The 19699-nt window shown below is 48.7% G+C and overlaps 1 protein-coding gene across 3 annotated transcripts; it reads left to right on the top strand.

Moving 5' to 3' along the window:
* The first annotated feature begins 319 nt into the window (after window positions 1–319).
* On the top strand, window positions 320–19220 carry STMN4 (stathmin 4). Of its 3 annotated transcripts, none has more exons than XM_032635630.1 (6): window positions 320–380; window positions 11884–11962; window positions 13104–13199; window positions 14352–14560; window positions 15375–15566; window positions 18610–19220. In XM_032635630.1, the coding sequence occupies exons 2-6, from the start codon at window positions 11950–11952 to the stop codon at window positions 18667–18669; spliced, it is 570 nt and encodes a 189-aa protein (XP_032491521.1). In that variant the 5' UTR covers window positions 320–380; window positions 11884–11949; the 3' UTR covers window positions 18670–19220. The 3 variants fall into 3 exon arrangements, with proteins under 3 accessions (XP_032491521.1, XP_032491520.1, XP_032491522.1); XM_032635629.1 differs by lacking the exon at window positions 320–380 and adding an exon at window positions 13855–13935 and having other exon boundaries at window positions 11950–11962; window positions 18610–18669; XM_032635631.1 differs by lacking the exon at window positions 320–380 and having other exon boundaries at window positions 11950–11962; window positions 14355–14560; window positions 18610–18669.
* The last annotated feature ends 479 nt before the right edge of the window (window positions 19221–19699 follow it).

The raw sequence follows: 19699 nt of genomic DNA, 5'->3' as shown, positions 1-19699 counted from the left end.
TCTAGGTGCTCTTTCTTCACTGGGCAGCTCGGTTTGCAAGCTGGGCTCTCACCCTCACCTTCCCGTACCACTCCCTCTTTCTTTCTTCATCCCCACCCTCACCCTCTGGTTCACCAGCTCCAGAGGCAGCACAGAAAGCAAGCTATTTGTCTGACATCATCTTCTACTCCCCGGCCTGCTAAGAGTTACTCACTCAGGCAATCCCTGCTCCGCCAGAGGAGACTGTCCAATTGCCAAGCAACCCACTGTTGGCCAATCACGGAGCTTGGAGGTGATGTCATGGCAAGAGCTGAGCAGTGGTGCTGATGTGGAGAGAAGCCCAGGGTACCACTAATTGAGGGAGTGAAGAAGGGAGCAGCTCACTTCTAACTGGACTGCAGGTAAGTAGAAATAGAAGGCAAATTATTTGAGGCTTTTCAGACAAAAGAAAACAAAAACAACCCAGCAGCTGCAGAGAGGAGAAGCAAGGAGTCTGGCACCTATTGTGTTGCCTTTCGGTTTCACTCGATTAAACTTTGTCAAATCCTGGTGGAAACGGGGCGAGGTGAAAAGGATGGTGCCTGGCAGAGGGGCGAGGGTGGGCTCCAGGTGTTTCTTCTATCCTGGAGCTCAGGGGACAGAGGATGGGTGGGAATCAGATCGGATGTCCACGGTGAGTTCTTTCCGCATAAAAACGTTTTGTTGCTGAGGCAGAAAGGTTTTGTTCAGAGTCTGGCTTTCCCCAGAGCGGCTCAGGCCCACCAGAGCTCTTTCAAGCTGGAAGCTGCCCTGTGGTTTACGTTGCCTTTCTCAGCCACAGCTGTTCTGTCTCCTTTTCCCATTTGCATCATCCTTTGCTTTCTCCTCTGTCTGCACTGGGTTACTTTTTTCTCTTGGTTCTAAGGGTACAATGAGATCACCATCTCTTCTCGCTCCGCCCCACCCTGAGGCCAACCTGGTCCTACCTGGGCAGGGATGGCTGGCTGTAATGCTGCGAACTGCTGGAACCCACACCTGCCACACCCTGGTCCCTGCCTGTGACCCAGCCGCCCACCCCTGGCGCTCAGCCCGCCACCCTGGCCAGGAGTTTAGGCATTGTCCCCACCTCATCCCCAGGAACCAGGGATTTGACAGCCAGTGGCCAGCTCTGTCCCCACGTGGTGGTGCTGCCTTTGTTTTATTCCTCTTGGAAGGCACGGTCAGGTGTGAAGGAGTCTCATTGTCCTGAAAAGGGCAGGTCTCCAGGACCCTCTTGGGTGGCTCAGAAATATCCAGGCAGCACGTGTCGAAATACTTTGTGCAGGGACCCCCGTGTCTCAAGACCAAGAGAATAGTGGGGGCGGGGGAGGGACAGCCAGCAGGGTGGCCTTGCAGGAGTCCTGCGGGGTGGATGGGAGGTTGAGAGGGGATGTGGGGGAATCTGTCTCCACTGAGGCTGAGGCTCCCTCTAGGGGGAGGAAGCCTCTCCCACAGACAGGGAGTCAGGGTGCCGGGGTGGGGGGGGGGGGGCGGGGGGGGATGAGATCATCTTTCAGATAAGGAGATAATCTAAGCGCTAGAGCCAGCCGTGAGGGGGCAGAGGGGAAAGGTCTGATCCACAGCTCCACAGAACAGAGCTGGAGTTGCCCGGAAACCCTGCCCCACCCTCTAGGGTCAGCCAGACCCCCTCTCCTCAGCTGGCACCACACCCTCACCTTGCCACTGGGAATGATTCTTCCGCCCCTCCTTGAAGCCCACTTATCACTGCCAGAGCCAGAGCACCTGTCAGCAGGTCCCGGCCCTTCTGGGATCCCCAGCTTCACCTAGGCTGCTTGGGGAACAGGTTTGAAGTGGGCAAGGATCCTCAACTGCTGGATGGATCCGCCACAGAGCACTGTAGGGAGTGAGCTCCCCATCGCTGAAGCCGTCCAAGCAGAAGTTGGATGACCACCCAGCAGGGTAGCTGTAGAGGAGATTTCTGTGTTGTATTGGAGACTGGACTGGATTAGTGTTTTTCAAACTGCAGGTTGAGACCTGTTAGTGGATTGTGAAATCAATTTTGTGGGTTGTGACTGGTATTTTTTTTAGATAAAATGGGATAAAGTAGAGAAGAAAAAAGTCAAAATGCATCTCATATAGTAATGTTTCCTATACCATTTTTAGTTATATATTCTCAGTAATGTTAAATATAAATATATTATGTTTATAAATATATTTAATAAGTGTTATATTTATAAATAAATATGAATATATTTATGTTTATATTTCAGCTATATATAGGTGTATGTATATATATGTATATATATATGTACAGTTATATATGTGTGTATATATGTATGTACATATATATACACATATACATATATATGTCAGTATCGTGACATATACCTACTGGATCATGATATAAAATGTAGGTCTTTATTGCGGATTTCAGTAAGAAAAAGGATTGAGAGACATTGGGCTAAGTAACCTCTAATTACTTTTCCTAACTATAAGACTGTACGCCTATGGATAACTCTTATTAGACTGTGAAGTTCATTTAAAATTTAAAAAGATTTTTGTGGTAAAATACACATAATGTGAAATTTACCAGTTTAGCCACTTTTAAGTGTATCGTTCAGTGATATTAAGTGTTTCACATTGCTGTGCAACCATCACCACCATTCATCTCCAGAACTTTTTCACTTTCCCAAACTGAAACTCTGCCCCCACTAAACAATAACTCACCATTCTTCTCACCCCCGCAGTCCCTGGCTACCCCCATTCTACTTTCTGTCTATGAATCTTACTCTAGGTCCCTCATATAAGTGGAATCATAGTGTTTGTCTTTTTGTGACTGGCTCATTTCACTTAGCTGAATGTCCTCAAGGTTCATCCATGTCATAGACTGTGAACTTCTTACAAGGAGAACTGTTTTGTTCATAAGTGTCCCATGTACAAAATAAGTGCCCAGAGTCCAAGTGTTGTTTTAAATGGAAAACTGTGTCTCTTTAAGGAGAGACTTTGTTCTAAAGGACCCATCAAAGTCAGAGAAGTCTGGTCTAATATCGTCCCTCTTGAGCAGATTTTTGGACAGACATGTTATTGCTGGTGCGGTAGCGGGAGTGTCTTTGCATTTTTTGCTTCCTTATGTATATCTCATTATGGCTCAATCATAGAAATCCTAGGGCGAAGGGAGATTAGCTGCCTTCTCTCATACAACGAGGCCGCTTTAACCACATTTTCCCTGTGGGACGGAAGCAGGCTGACTGACAAGATTTAAAATAGAGCAATCAAGCCATAAACTGAGATGCAGAGAGCGAGGTCGTGGAACAGGAAACAAGGACATGGCAAAGAAGGAGGGTAAGAGAGAGCTAAAGCGAGACTGTCTACATGAAACCAACCATGTCGAATGGGAAAATTCAGATCTTTTGTGTTCTTGATTTTAAACAATTGGATATCTAAAAAATCAAGAGCATAACCAAAGAAAGGCTTCATTTTTCCTGAACCCCTAAGATCCTCTCTCCAGACCCCCTTGATATCTCCGTATTATTTCCTACTTACCTGGAGAGTATCATTTGGAGATCCAGAATTCCCAGAGATTTTGAAATCATGAGTAGGTAGACAGTTTGGGGGGTGGGGTGGGAAGGAGGATAGAAATTTGGAGGAAAATTCTAAAACATGCAATATGTAATTTTTATAATGCCGTGTAGGGAACCAAACTCTCTCCTTCCCCATCCCACACCCCTCCCCTTTTATTTTGGCTTGAGAAATAAACATACATCATGTATAATCTAATTTGCTTATTAAATTAGAACTTGCTATATTTAGAGATGTGATAGTCTTGGAAAAGTTTACTTTTTCTGCTTTTCTTTGGGGAAGTGTAAGGACCAAAGAAAAAAAAAATCCCCCCTGACATTTTAAAAAGCATTTTTCAGCGTTTTACATTTCTGGTCCCACAAGGAAGACAGGGAGACACACAGATAAAGGTACACCACCCCTGCCAGGAAGCAAGCACCTATCTTGCTTCCCCAGCAAAGCTCGCTGGTTTTTTCCATCAATCCAGACTGATCATTGTGTGTCTACTGTCTCAGGGTCCTGCTGTCCATGGTGGGTGGTGAGAGGCAAGAGGACAGAACAGAAGGGGCAGGCATCTGGCGGGGTGGCCTAATTTATGACAGGGCACAGGCAACCTGAGGGTTCAGAGAACAAACAAGTGAATGTGAGTACAGAGAAAAGAGCTGAGCGCAGACTCTGGGGTAAAAGACCTGGCGGGGAGGGGGATGGGCAGAGTGCAGAGTTAACAGTGGATCATTTGGGTGTCGGTGCCCAGAAATCCAGACCAGGTAGGGAGCAAGGTTCAGACTGAGTATGTGGAAATAGGTGGATAGACTCGGTCTGCTGATGGCCCAAACACAACTGGGCTATAGGTCCCAGGACAGGTCTGTCTGTTTCCTAAACCTGCCACGAAACCAGATATGTATGGACTCAACAAAGATTCCATGAGTCCCTCCTGGAAAAAAAACTACTTCATAAGTAGTCTAGCTAATCAAAAAGTTTTATCAAATTAAAGAACTCAAGTACAAAAAAGACAGGCTATTGATAATGATCACCAAGAAAGAAAACACTAGAATTTAGTCATTGTCTAATTATAATCAACACGTTCATAAAGCTGAATGCAAATGTCAAATATCTTGAGGCTGGGGAATAGATCTATTAAATTCATCATTGTATTTCTCCTTAGTACCTCGCCTAGTGCATATAGTAGGTTCTTCATAAATATTTGTTGAATGAATAATGCAAGAAAGAAATCAATAATGATACTCCAGAACTGAAAATCCAAGTCATTGTGACAAAATCATGTTTGTAGGGAAAGGAAGCAAAAGTATGCTAAAACTCTTATCTCATAAAGAAAATTATTAGATACTGTTTTATTCTTCATGTAATGAAATTTACAGGCATACCTCACTTTATTGTGCTTCAGAGATATTGCTTTTTTTTTACACACTGAAGGTTTGTGGCAAGCCTGTGTTGTCAGATGATGGATAATTATTACTTAACAATAAGTATTTTTTAGACATAATGCTGTTGCACATTTAATAGACTACAGGATAGTGTAAACATAACTTTTATATGTGCCGGGAAACCAAAAAATTCATGTGACTTGTTTTATTGCGACATTCACTTTGCTGTGGTGGTCTGGAACTGAACCCGCTATGTCTTCAAGGTCTGCCTGTAGACATAAATGATTTTAACTTAAAGATAAAAGCAAGATGTAAAACTTACAAAGCACTGGAGAAGAATGAAAGAACAAAGAAATAAGAGTAATATTGCAAAAGAGAAGGGTCTCGCTTTAAGGTAGCTAAATGTTGGGCCAGAAACAAGGCTTTGCTCCTTCGACTTAATCTTGGGAACGACACTGGACCTCTTGGGCCCTCTGAAAAAGGGTGTGAACCGGAAACGCTAAAGATCTCCATGGCTCCTCCCACTTATGGGCAGAGAGCTTGACCCCTGGAAATGATCACAAATCTATTGCTTTTTCTCTGCTGATGTGAAAATGATTTAATTTACTACACTTGGTAGGTCATGTGTGTGCATTTTAACAGGGACTTTCTGAGGCAATGCCTGACACAAAAGAGAGCTTAATGGTGAGACTGGGCCACCCATGGTTGGGAGGCCGATCTGGCACAGGCAAGCCTTTGTGTATCCTTCAGCCACATGCCCCAGGCAATCATTCATCTTGCTTACATTTACACTTGGCCTTGTGTCTGAAGAAGTACCATGGAACTTTGATATAAGAAGACTCTGGTTGAAATCCCATCTTTATCATTTTCTACTTATACAACTTTAAGCAAATCAAGTCACCTACCTGAACTGATCATCTGTAAAATGGGTATATTAGTATCTGTTTGATAGGATTTGGAGAGAATGAAATGATAAAATATATATGCCCAGATTACAACTATGTAAAAATAATAGACATAAAAAGAAAACTAGAAGGAAATGCCAATACCAAAAAGCAGTAAGATGACAGGGATTTGTTTCCTTTTCTCTGTCACATAGATGTTCTGAAATATGATATTAATATGTTTGTAATTAAAACATTATAGATAAAAGGAATAGATGCATATATATATATGCACTTGAAAGTACCTGGTAAACTGTAAAGCACTACAAAATATTCCTCTTGTGACTAGGAGTTAGATTACAGGGACGTGTTCTATATGTTGATGCTTCCAAGTGCTTTGACCCCAGGACCTCACACAGAGCTGGGTTCCAATCCCTTGCACTCCCTCCAGCAACCCTGCACAGAAGCCCATGCCCCTGACTTTTACTTCTAATATATTGACTCTTCTGCATCTATTGAATGGAAAATAAAATTAGCCCAGAAAGTGCCATCACTGTGGATTATTTGGGGTTGTCCATTCTGCAGACTTAATTTTCTTCCTCTGGCTTGCCTACAATTAGGAGGGGCTCCTCAGACTTACGCCACCAGAGCTCTGCACTTGCCAACAGGTGACACCTCCTTCTTTCCTGGAAACACCATTTCTAGGAAACGAAGCTGCATTTCTCAGCGTGTTAGGGACTGTCTGGGGCTCCCACCATTTCTTCCCTTTGAAGCCTCGGAAGCAAACCTAATGGTGGGGGAGCGGGGCGGTGATCAGACAAGCACCAGTTTCCCAAGGTCAGTTAATGCCAAATGACGGTCAACCCTCAGTATCTGAAGGTTCCACATCCACAGCCATGGAGGGCGGACTGTACCACGCCTGGGACTTGAGCATCCATGGATTCTGGTATCCGTGGGGGTCCTGGAACAGATCCCCTGCGGATCTGGAGGGATGACTATATTCTGCTTTGCCCAGTGTCCGTCTGTGAATCTCAATAGTCCCTTCTTGGCCTGTGCTCTAAAATCTACTCTTTCTCCCTGTAGAACATGGTCCTTGTTACTGCCAGAGAATTGCCAAAGGCTAGCAGAAACTTCCAGAGGCTCCAAATTCCCACCCAGGGGACCCATGTCATTCTTTCATTATTGAAAACCCCTGTGGTTATTTTAGGAAGTAGCTGAGGGCTTGGCACAGAATTAAATATTCAATAAATATTGTGTAAGGGATGAAAACCACAATCATGAAAAAATAATTTATCTCCTTTTTCTTTAAAAAACCCAAAGAAGACTGCCAATCAGTGCGAAATAACCAGGTTACTATGTGGACATGATACGTATGGATATGATTCTGACATTTAAGTAGCTCGTGCAGCTTACTTCCAGTGATTATAATTTCGACAGGACTTTTAAAAAGACTGATAATTGGCATGAACCTAAAGAGCCAGCTTCCTGTACTGCTTGTGGCTAAAGCACATGGGTCAGAGCTCAGCGCTTCCACGGCCTGACTCTGTACCACAGTTCTTTTACTGTCTCTGAACACTCTTGCCAAGGTCCACTCTATTCAAACCATTTAGATGTGCATTAGCTTATTTTCTCTCAAAAACAGTCCACATGAGATGTGCCACATCCTGATGGCATTATCTGGGCAGTGTTTGCAGTGACAAATAAAACGCTCACTTGGGTTGTGTTGGCGGTCAGAGATGCCTCTGGAGACCAGGTGTGCACACAGTAAAAGGCCACGTGGCATCTGAGAGCTGGATGCTCTTCTCTGTCAGCCACTTGCCACAAGAAGTGATAGCTATTATTGTTGAGATGATCCTCGGCATCACCATTTCCTCTCTTCCTTTTTTTTTTTTTTTTTTTTTTTTTTGCGGTACACGGGCCTCTCACTGTTGCGGTGAGCACTGGGAGCTGAAATGCAATGAACGAATCATGGATTTGAACCCTGGCTCTGTCACTTATTGAGTGTATTAGTTTCCTACGGCCGCTGTAACAAATTATCACAAACTTAAAGGCTTAAATCAACAACAAATCCTTCTCTTGACGTTCTGGTGTCCAGAAGTCCAAAAATGAAGGTGTCAGTAGGGCCTCACTCCCCCAAAAACTCTAGGGGAGGGTCCTTCCTGCTTCTGCCAGCTTCCAGTGTTCCAGGCATTCCTTGGCTTGTGGCAGCTCACTCCAACCTCTGTCTCCATCTTTACATGGTCTTCTTCTCTTTGTGTATCTCTCCCCTGCATGTTTCTTTCTTTATTTTTTTTTCTTTTTTCTTTTTCTTTTTCTTTTTTTTTTTTTTTGCGGTACACGGGCCTCTCACTGTTGTGGTCTCTCCCGTTGCGGAGCACAGGCTCCGGACGCACAGGCTCAGCGGCCACAGCTCATGGGCCCAGCTGCTCCGTGGCATGTGGGATCTCCCCGGACCGGGGCACGAACCCGGGCCCCTGCATAGGCAGGCGGACTCTCAACCACTGCGCCACCAGGGAAGCCCCTCCCCTGCATGTTTCTTAGAAGGACACTTGTCATTGGATTGAGGTGCCACCCAGATAATACAGAATGATCTCATCTTGAGATCCTTAACTTACTTAAACCTGCAAAGACCCTTTCCAAAGAAAGTCACATTCCCAAATTGCAGGGATTAGGATGTGGACATACCTTACTGGGGGACACCATTCAACCCATTACACTGAGTGACCCTAGAAATGCCACTTAGCCTCTCTGAGCCACAATTCGCACCTGTATAAAACAGGAATAGTAATTCCTACATCACAAGGTCATGATGAAAAAGTGAAATCATTTGTCACATAGTAGATGCTCTATAAATACACATGCTTAATGATGCAGATTCCAGCCCTGTGAAGCTGAGAGATCTCAGTTGCAAATCCCTTGGCCATGCATACCTCTGCTCATCTTTTTTTTTTTTTTAAATCTTCTTTTTTTTTTTTTAATTTATTTAACCTTATTTTTTGGTCACACTGCACGGCCTGTGAGATCTTAGTTCTCCAACCAGGGATCAAATCAATGCCCCCTGCATTGGAAGCGTGGAGTCTTAACCACTGGGCCGCCAGGGAAGTCCCCTCTGCCCATCTTTAGGATGTCTCCTCTTCCCAGCCCCATCTTCTTTCTCTGTCTCTCTGACCTGTGTTCTCTACTTGATTCCTCCTACACCTAAAATTCCTAGCATAACATCTTCCATTGACGTGTAGAGAGAGCACTTAATACGTATTTTTCATTCAATCATATCCTGAGGCTAGACTGTTTTTCCCCCGAGTCCCCAGGACCATGGAGGAGACAGCAGTTAGCATCCAGTCCTTCCACTGGCCACAAGAGAAGAGCTTGTAAGTCAGAAGACCTGGATCCTACAGCCAGCTCTACACCAGCTAGCTGTGTGACCTTAGCTAAGAGTCTTAACATCTCTGAGCCCCAGGTTCTTTATGAAAAGCAAAGCTGATGATGCCTGTCTTAACAGCCCAGACCAGCCTCCTGCAAAGATCAACTGGGATAATGTAAGCGACCAGAACCGTAATCAGTAAAGTGCTCCATGAGTGTAGGGTCTTAATTATCATTTCCAGCTCAAGCCAAAGGGTGAGGTCCCTGACTCCAGATACCCACACCTACAGAAAAAGCCCAGCTCAGTCCCCCTTCTTTCTCAGGGTGCCTTCTCTGCCTCCTCTTTCCTATTTGGACCCCCACTTCTGATTCATTACCCAGGTTAAGGTCCAAGGCCATGCCCTGCCCTGGCAACGGCTCACTCCCTCTGCCAGTCACCCCATCAATCAGCCTGGACATGAATGGGAGATGGTGTGGAACAGAGCTCATGACCAGGACTGTCGTATCCAGGCACTTAGCCCGCATCCCTGTTTGGGGACTCGCTGGTACTGCCAGGATCAACTTGACTCCGAGGAGAGAGGGCCCATTGTGCTGCATCGGGAGGGGCACGACAGGGGCCTCTGGCTCCAAAGCACAAGGAGAAGAACACAGAGACGCTGCAGGGAACAGAGCCCTTCAAGGTCAGCTGACCTGGTTTCAAATCTCTGCACTTTCACTTTTTAGCTGCGTGACCCTGAGCAAGCCATACAAACCCTCTGAGCCTCCGTTTCCTCACCTGCAAATGGGGACCACAGTCCTTACCTGCAGGGCTGGTGAGGCCTCGGAAGCAGGTGTGTGGTACCCGGTAGCGACCTTGTTGTAAAAAGCAGGGGAAAAGGAACTAATATTTATGAAACGTTCCCTTTTGCTGGACGCTTTTCTCATTTAATTTGTACAACTCTGTGCAGAATTAAGATGGGGCGAGCAAGGCTAGACATGTGAAGTAACCAGTAACATCTACGAGAGAGATGAAGTCTGTCTGACTCCACACTGGCCCAGCCCCACAGCCAGAGCTGAGCCTGCTGCCCCCATCCGCTCCCCTGCCCATCCCCAGCCAGGACAGACCCTGGTCCCCAGAGGGAAAACACCTCAGTAAGCAGGGAAAGGGCTTCTCAGTTAGTCTCAGAGTCCCTCTGGCTCACGGCGCGGCAGGCAGGGAAACTGTGGGCTCATGCCACCCTCTGCTGGCACAGCGACCACTGAGAGTGGCTGTGTTTGTCAGGGTTCTCCAGAGAAATGGACCAATAGGATACACATAGAAAGAGATTTATTATGAAGGATTGGCTCATGCAATTATGGAGGTTGAGAAGTCTCACCATCAGAGCTGGCTGCAAGCTGGAGGCCCAGGAAGGCCAGTGGTGTAAATCTAGTCCAAGTCTGAAGGCCACAGGGCCAGGAGCTCCCGTGCCTGAGGTCAGGAGAAGACAGACGTCCCAGCTTCAAGCAGACAGGGAAAATTCTCCCTTTCTCCGCCTTTTTGTTCTACTCCCTCAATGGATTGGGTGATGCCCACCCACACTGGGGAGGGTTATTTTCTTTACTCAGTCTGTCACGCAAACGTTCATCTCTTCCAGAGACAACCTCACAGACACACCCAAGGGTGATGCTGACCAGCTATCTGGGCATCTCTCAGCCCAGTCGAGTTGACACAAAAATTAACCATCACAGCGGCCAAGGATCAAGTGGTCCCCATGACGGCCACTCACAGCTGGCTATTCCTCACTCCATCAGATAGTAGCTTTCAGGAGATTCCTGTCACCTCCTGTCCCCAGACACTCCCCAATCTGCTCCCTCCCTGCCTCTCCTGTTACGCCTCCTTCACGCTTTCTGGTCCGGCATCAACCAGCTTGAGACCCCATAGACGCCAGGCTTTCTCAGCCTGATTTGCATGTGCTGTTCCCCCAGCAGAACGCCCTCCCTGCCATCTCCTGCTTCATTTCCACTCATCATTCAGAAGTTCCAGGGCTGGTAACATCAGGGGGCCCTTCCTAGCTCCCCAGGCCTTGTGCTGAGTCTGGAGCCCTGTCTCTGAGCTCCCACAGTAATCCCGAATGCGGATTTCCATCTCTGCACGAATCACACAATGATTACATTATTCCTTAGTATTTGTTTATTCTCATACTCCAGGGTTGTCTTAAAGGGGGTCAAGCAGTGCTTAGAACACTGGTTCGGAGCAGGCAGGGGGCAAGAGAGTGAGGGGGAACTGAAGAGGTATCTTGACATCCTCTGTCCAATGTCAGAATGCTCTGGGCAGGAAGGTCTGGGCTGGGTGTAGGGAGGAATTCAGGACACAGAGTTATTTTGCAAATACCTCCCAGGCGATTCTGACTTAGGGTTTGTTTCTCACCTTAACCTTTCCTTCGGACCAGGCCACTGAGCTGCACAGGGAGACAGATCAACATCCATTGATACATTCAGTTTGGGGAAACCCATGTTTGAGTCTCAGGGGGTCTTGCGATTGGGAAACCAATTATGAAATGATAAACTTCTCAATTATGAAATTTTCCAAGTTCAGTGCTTGGAAACTGAACTTGACTGAGTGACGTGGAAGGGGGGGTCGGTGTTTGGGGAAGGGAGAGTCAGCCTGGAGGTGGGGGCAGATGACGTACCTCCTGGGATTTCCTCCCCAGTTGTGTAACGACCTTCCTTATGCGAATAACCTGTCAGCTAAAACGATCTGCTTTTCGGATTTGTGACAGTGTCCTGAGCTGGTGGCAGACCTACCCTGACTTTCACTAGGACTCACCTCTCACATTCCAGAAAACATGACCCTCGCGGGTAGGTACAAAAACCGTTTACATAATGGGGCACTACAGCATAGGGTATTTCTGTACACACATAAATGTACTTACATGTGCATAGAAAAGATAAAAGGCTGACAGGAAATACACCTAAGGGTTAAAAGAGGTTATCTTTGGATGAGGCGTGGGGTCACAGCTGAGCTCTTCTTCCTTTTACTCATCAGCACTTGTTTTTAAAAAAGTCTTTACAATGCCCATGTATTATTTTTGCAGTTAATCCTGTTTTCAATTTGTAAAAGGAAATGAGGGGAGAGTTCAGGGCAGTAGGGATGGGGGAGGGGCCCAGAGGAGGTGGGTTGGACTGGACCCAACAAATCAACTCTAGAGAATTCCCTGGTGGTCCGGTGTTTAAGACTGGGCACTTGCACTGCTGAGGGCCTGGGTTCGATCCCTAGCCAGGAAACTAAGATCCCACAAGCTGTGCGACGTGGCAAAAAAAAAACCCAACAGTTATCAGCTCTAACTCATGACCTCGCAGTTTCCAAATCCTCCCCAAACACTGAGAGACCAAATGGGGGTGGGGGGACCCCTCCAGCCCTCATGGACACCAACCTCACTGGCTTTGACCACTGCACTGGGATGGTCAGGGAAAGCTCACAGCCTGACCTTGTCACCTAGGGAGAGGCAGGACCACAGGGATGGCAGTGGCCTTCTTTACCTTCAGGGAAGCACTGCCAAGTACTCTGAGAATGGAGTGTGGGTTTCCTCCGTCCTGGAGCAAAAGGAACAGAATATCCTGGGCACGTACGGGGACATAGAAATTGAGGTCCAGGGTGCCGGCGGGGGCGAGGGCACTGGTGCTTGAGGTCCATACCTGCAGGCATTTTGCGTTCAGTACCACAAAGGGAGATGATGTGCTGGAGAGAAGATGGGGGCCTCCGGGTGCCCCGGAAGGCGCAGGTAGACGGAAGTGGGTCCAAATCACACACAGGGATCCTGAACAGAGCTGCTCAGGGCAAAAGGGGCTGGGTCTCCAACCAAGGGGTGGATTTGGGTGGTTTGGGTGCCTCTGTGGAGCTCGGTGACCCCCCACTGCTCAGGCACCCACACTTGCATGGGTGCTGGCTTCTGAGCCTAGGAAGGGGGTTGCCCTCTTCACCTGTCGGGTGTTTCCACAGCCTACAAAGAGAAGATGAAGGAACTCCCGCTGGTGTCCCTGTTCTGCTCCTGTTTCCTGGCAGACCCCCTGAATAAGTCATCCTATAAATATGAAGGTACGTGAGGGTCACAGTCAGAAGAGTAAAGACGGAAGCTTCCCGTAGCTTGCATCCAGGAGGCCAGCACCTCCACCGCAGTTTCCTGAAAATCTCCCCCCTACACTGCATTCTCTTTCCCAGAGCCCGTAAAATCACCACAGCTGATTCTGAGGGTCTAAGTCCCACGCGAAGGTGGGCGTGGGGCTGCGGCCTGGGGGACCAGACAGCAGCTGGGGGTCTGAGTCAGACCCTCTGCAGAGTGCCCTCGATCTCAGCTTTTGTTCGTGCGCCGTGGAGGACGCAGAGGCCGAGTAGACAGGGGGTCTGCCCTCGGGGACACCTAGCCTAGAAGGGGGACAGTCATGGTGTAAATGAGCCGCCCACAGGTCTCCTCAGTGAAGGGTCGAGAATGCTCTGAGCAGGTCCAGATGTGGCAAGGGACTTCCGCCCTTCAGCCACCCAAGGAGGCTCTGGGACCGCTATGCCACCTGAGCGCTGTGACAGGTCCCAGGACACTGGCAGGGAGCACTGAATGGCCACGTCCTGATTGGAGGTGGTGGTCAGGGCATAGGTCACCTCTTAGTTTCCTGCGGCTTCAAAGGAAAGGATGGATTTGGTCTGGAAATGACAGGTGGGAGTGTTTGGGTCACCTGAGATTGTTTTTTCTGTTTAGGCTGGTGTGGGAGAGAGTGTAGGAGAAAAGATGAAAGCCAGCGGAGAGACAGTACTGACTGGAGAGAAAGAAGAGAGCAGGGTAGGACGGGGCAAGGGGAGAGGTGTCCGAAGCCTGAGCCGTTGGATTGGTAGCGGGGCAAGGAGCGGATGGGAGGTGGGTGGTAAGTAAACGCCTCAGTGTGTGCCAATATAAGCAAGAGCTCAGCCACTGGAGGAATCTTGTCAGAAGCAGAAGCAAAGGCAGTTGCTACAGCCATTATTAGAAATCCCTTATCCTGGGGCCCCTGCTCGCAGAGTCTGAGACCTTCCTGTGGCTACCAACTCCTTCAGCCCCATCAGGCCCAGCGACATTTGGTGCCATGTTTAGGACAGACCCAGAACCCTGGTCATTGGTCTGCCTTGGGGACCTCAGACCTCCCATGTATGTGTGCATGCTTTAGGGGGGGCCCCATATGGTCTTCAGGGGGTGAGCAGCCCCTTTTCTGCTCTCTGTAGCAGACACGGTGGACCTGAACTGGTGTGTAATTTCCGACATGGAAGTCATCGAGCTGAACAAATGCACCTCTGGCCAGTCCTTTGAAGTCATCCTGAAGCCACCCTCCTTTGATGGGGTGCCCGAGTTCAATGCCTCCCTCCCCCGGAGGCGAGACCCATCGCTGGAAGAAATCCAGAAGAAACTGGAAGCGGCTGAGGAGCGAAGGAAGGTCGGTGCTGTCCCTTTTTCCCCTCTGTCTGAGCACGAGGGGGAAGATGTTGAGGAAGACAGGTGGTGGCTCTGAGCTGGGGGTCAGGTCACCACCAACCTATAGGTATCTAGGCAGCTCTTCCAGGCACCAGGCAGAGAATGAGACACCATTGAGGGAAACAAAGAAGGAAAAGCCCCAGGTCTCTAGGAGTTTGGTTAGGGGGATAAGTCACTGAATTACATAACTCCCAGAGGTGACCTTATTGTGACAAGGTAAGACATTGACCAACACTAAGGAGTTAGGGAAAGCTAGACAATTAAGGAAAGGGGTCCTTAATTGGGGGAGGGGGAAGAAGGTCATGGCATGGTATACCTTCACCCCTTGGTGTGCCTTCCTCGCTTTCTACGGATTCTTATGGCCCAACTCTTATGCCATTTCTGTGTAAGCTTTCCTTCATATTTGAAGCTGAAAATTATCACTCTTGAATTCCTATAGCACTTCTTTTCTATCTCTCAAGGCATATGTCGCATGCTAGCCTGGGTTAGAGTTATTTATGCATTCTTGTCTCTAGTAGACTTTTTTCTTTCCCAAGTTGCTGGAATAGTGCCTGGTACTTAGTATCTGGTCACTCCATATTTGTGAATGAATGAAAAAGAGGACCGAGGGTCCAGTGGGAGAATCCAGGAAGTGTCCTTGCTTCCTGCCAATGGGCCAGGCAACCAGGCTCAGGGAGGCGTGTGTTCTGAGTGTGGAGCTCTTAAGTCATGATGCTAAAAACACACCCTGGCATGCTCACCTTCAAGGGCCTCTTTCTCCCTCCATGCTCCACTAGTACCAGGAAGCTGAGCTTCTGAAGCACCTGGCAGAGAAGCGAGAACATGAGCGGGAGGTGATCCAAAAAGCCATTGAGGAAAACAACAACTTCATCAAGATGGCAAAGGAAAAACTGGCTCAGAAGATGGAGTCCAACAAGGAGAACCGGGAGGCCCACCTTGCCGCCATGTTGGAACGGCTGCAAGAGAAGGTAAGTGGTCTTGGATCAGAGAGGAGACTCTTGGGACCTGTTCCTCCTTCCACGGCAAGTATAATGGACACGCAGACCATTTCAGGGAGCAGGCAGCCTCAAGCAAGAATTCTGTTAGGCTGGATCCTTAGAGAGTTCCAAGGGATGATTGGGGAAGTCATAGGCAAGAAAAATGAACCGAGATTTGGGGTTCCTTGGGTGACATGCTGCCCAGCTACACAACTGAAATTTCTTATTGTCTGAGGGAGATCAGACCTCTTATCTTCTAGAGAAAGCCTGCCTAATGCAGGGGAGTAGGGATGAACGAGCAGTTATACATTCCTGGCTTCATCCTTGAATGGACCGATTTGACTTAATGAAAGATGCTGACTTGAGCTCTTGGCTCTAAGCCAAGGGCATGATGAGCTGAGTTGCCCACTGAGCAGGAAACACAATCCTCTCCAAGTCTCTTGATATGGACTGAGTGAGTCACTGGTCTTTCCAATATTCTGCCTCTTGTCAATAAACCAAATGGTGTCGCCTGAAGATGAGAAACGTGAGAGACTGGGGTTGGTCCCACGTGTCAGTGGAATAACAGCCCGTTCTGCTGAGAACATGCTGGCCTCGTTTCCTGAGTCCCAAGGCTGCCCCAGTTTCTCCTGCGGCTCCTGGGAGAGCTCCAGCTCTGTGTTTTATTTCCAGGCGCCGCCTGCTGCGCGGTGACTCCCGGGACCCGATCGGTGGCCTCGTCCCATGGTGAGCTGCGTGGTCCCCGCTCCTTTCTGCCCAACCACCTAGAGTCTCAGACCCTTGGCAAAGCGACTAGAAAGATCTGGTTTCTTCACAGGGGATCTGGATGTTGTGTAGGCCCTGCAGCTGGCCAGCATGTGGCAGGTCCTCCGCTCTCTTTCTCCATCCTTCTAGGGGCAGCAAGGCCTCCATCAAGTATCACATGGGAGGGAAGTGTTCCGGGTCTGATTTCAGGCTTCCCCAGTTATTGAGGGATGGGTAGGAGCAAACTCTTGCAGGAAAAAAAAAAAAAATTAGGGATTGGGATAGGATGGGGCATGGGTTCTTAGGCTAAACCCAAGGGAAATATTGAGGCTAGAGCCACGATATGGCATTTGAAAAATTGCAAAACATTTTTATTTCATCATACCCCTATCCTCACAATGAGGTAGGCAGGATGGGTGTTATCCTTATTTTACTGATGAGAAAACCATGTTAGAGAAGGTCAAATGACTTGTCCAGGGTCACACAGCCACTAAGCAGTGCAGCTGGGACTACAGCCCAGTTCTTTGGATATGAGGCCAGGTGGCTCTTTTTTTCTTTCTTTTTTTTCAAAATTTGGCCATGCCATGTGGCATGTGGGATCTTAGTTCCCCGGCCAGGTATCAAACCTATGGTCCCTGCATTGGAAGCACGGAATCTTAACCACTGGACCACCAGGGAAGTCCCAGGTGGCTCTTTCAATGCTTGTTTCAGGGAGACCAGCCCACAATCATCCTGCCGGCTTTTTGTCAGACAGGGAGCCACTGGAGGCCAAGGAAAGGGAGTCCAGAAACCTAGGGTTCTGTTCAGTGAGCTCACTTGGGAATAGAGGTAGATTCTGAGCTAGAGAGATGGGGAAGGTCCACAGTCTGGAGGAAGCGCTTTGGAAGTGAGATAAGCCTTAAAGAAGCAAGATGTCAGAGCAGACATCTGTGTGAGCATCACTCCTCTGGAATCTTGACCACTCTTCACCTTTGCCCAACGATGAAGACAGGAGGTGGGATGAGAGACAGGTGTGTGCTCTGCCCCAGGCCAGGGACACCTATAAAGATGTCTCTTTGTCAGTACTTGTGTGAATCACTGGCCATCCGCACCAGACTCACTTGGTGTAAAGTTTAAAACTACAGATACCTGGACCCTACTCCAGACCTACCAATCCCGGCTCTCTAGGGATGGTGCCTAAGGACCTCAGTTTAACAAGCTTCTCAGGTCATGCTGACGAACAGCAAGGTTGAGAACCACTGCTAGACATACCACTCCTCACATTTTCCCCAGGGACGTGGAAAGTTCTAGGGCCTCTCCAGGGACAGATCTGTAGTTTAAGGTACATCCTGGGACCCTGGGCTGCCTCAGTGGGTCTCCCCCAGGCGGATCCATACCTGGATGTGATGATATCTGGGTGGATGCCAGGCTCTGGCAGAGAGAGGATTTACTGAGCACCTACCGTGCACAAGGTACCATATGAGGAACTGAGAGATACAAAGAGGAAAAGGCACGCTCCCTGCCCACAAGGAGGACCCAGACGTCTTCACCATGAGCAGGGATGTAAGGTAGACCGAGATAAGCCCTAAAAGTGAACACTAAAATCACAGAATTCTAGAGGTAAAAGAGCTTCCCATCCATGCCCCTCCCTTTTAATACAGAGAACTGAGCCTGACAGGTGAAGTGAGCTGGTCAAAGACACACAGCTGATGGGCGTTTGAAGTCAGATCCTATCATTTGGTTTCATGATGCTGACGCACAAAAGAGGATTCTTTTACCACACTTACAAAAAAGCCACTTTGTGGAGCTGGACATTTCCAGAAGTTCTTTAGTCGATTTATACTTTACAAGCCCTCACCTTTCGTCAGGGGGCTTAAGACAACCCTCACTAAGGAGATGGACAGGAAACACAAGGGGAGTCCAGTTGCCTATGTGCAGGGGCGACCGGCAGTGAGTTCTACCTGCTCTTCCGGCACAAGCTACATGGCGCTACTCCTTACATTAGGTCAAGCAGTGTAATCAGTGCAGCCCCCAGACGGCCAGGTAAGGGCGGTGGAGACCGGTGGTCCCTGCCAGGTGGGTTCCCCCAGGGAGGCTGTGTCTAGTCAACGAGCATCCAGGGGCCCCACCAGCAGGCTCGTTCACCTGCGACCTTCTGCCCCTTCTCAGGACGCCTTGGCAGACCCTGCTCGTCACTTCCTGTGGTGGCCAGTGGTGGCCACACTCTTTGCTTTGGCTCTCCTGCCCCTCGGCCTTCCTTTATCCTGGGAAAGCCCGTGTGACCTGTCCTTCTCCCTCCCTTCCTTCCCAGGACAAGCACGCGGAGGAGGTGCGGAAAAACAAGGAGCTGAAGGAGGAGGCCTCCCGGTAAAGCCCAGAGGCAAAGAAGTTTCCAGAACGGCCGGACAGCTCCAGCGGCTCCGCAGTTCCCGAGGCAGCCTCGCCCGCCGCTGGCTGCTCTCCCAGCACTGGGGTTTGGGGGGAGGGGGGTGGCCAGGGGCGTTTCCTCTGCTTTTGGTGTTTGTACGTGTTAAGAATTGACCTGTGAAGCCATCCTATTTGTTTCAGGGGAACAATGATGGGGTGGGAGAGGGGAGAAAAGGAGCGAGGTTTGGAATTGGAGATAGAGGAGGACTCGTGGGCATTTGCTACCCAGCCCAGGGCAAGTCCTCAGCTTCTCTTCACAGTGAGCATCCGGGCACCGCCTTGAGGGAAGTTAAAATCAGGCGGTAGAATTCCGACTGAAGGGCGGAGTCCTGGGTGGAGCGAGGGCTGCAGGGCGTGACCAGAGACGCCAGCAGGGGGTGGGGGTAGGGTCTGCGGCTGGGGGATGTCTGAGTGTGTGTGTGTGTGCGTGTGCGTGTGTGTGTTTTAACCATCATCTTTTGATCATCATGACCAATAATGAAACATTTACTCCAAGTCTCCGGTTTTTTATTTCTTGAATTTGTCCTTTGTGTAATTGATAGAATGTTCTTGAATTTGATTTCTACCCATCAGGTGCCAGATGCCCCTTTTATTCCTTAGTTGGACCATCAGAGTATCTGAGGTGCTGGGTGAGGAGGGTTGAAACACGCCAGCCTTCCTTTTACCACCCTGCCCCCCGCCCCCCATCCCCCGCTTGTGGGCTGCCCCGTGTTGGACTGAGTGCACTGAATTGGTAAGAAAACAAATCCAATTTCCTTTGCATGGATTGACATTCTAATGTGGTCCCCGAGATGCAGAGTAAGAAGGAAGTCCTCACTTTAGGGGTGTGGGATGCTAGGTGGTCACAAATAGCGAGCTAGTGAGGAAATAAAACGTTTGTTAGTGGAAAGCAGAGGGGATCATTTCAGATCCAGCAGTCATCCCTTTATCCAGAACGCCAAACCACGGTTGGGAAAGGAGTCTCCCTCCTCCTA

Source organism: Phocoena sinus, chromosome 6, assembly GCF_008692025.1.
Source record: "Phocoena sinus isolate mPhoSin1 chromosome 6, mPhoSin1.pri, whole genome shotgun sequence".
NCBI classification, from domain to species: domain Eukaryota; kingdom Metazoa; phylum Chordata; class Mammalia; order Artiodactyla; family Phocoenidae; genus Phocoena; species Phocoena sinus.
Note: the sequence above shows the minus strand (reverse complement) of the source record. Positions and strands in the feature narration are given on the sequence as shown.

Bases quoted from the DNA above. Each gene is read 5' to 3' on its own strand.
- STMN4 (XM_032635629.1), top strand. The intron at 13,200-13,854 runs GTACGTGAGGGT...TTTTCTGTTTAG, and splicing joins GTCATCCTATAAATATGAAG to GCTGGTGTGGGAGAGAGTGT. The intron at 14,561-15,374 runs GTCGGTGCTGTC...ATGCTCCACTAG, and splicing joins CGGCTGAGGAGCGAAGGAAG to TACCAGGAAGCTGAGCTTCT.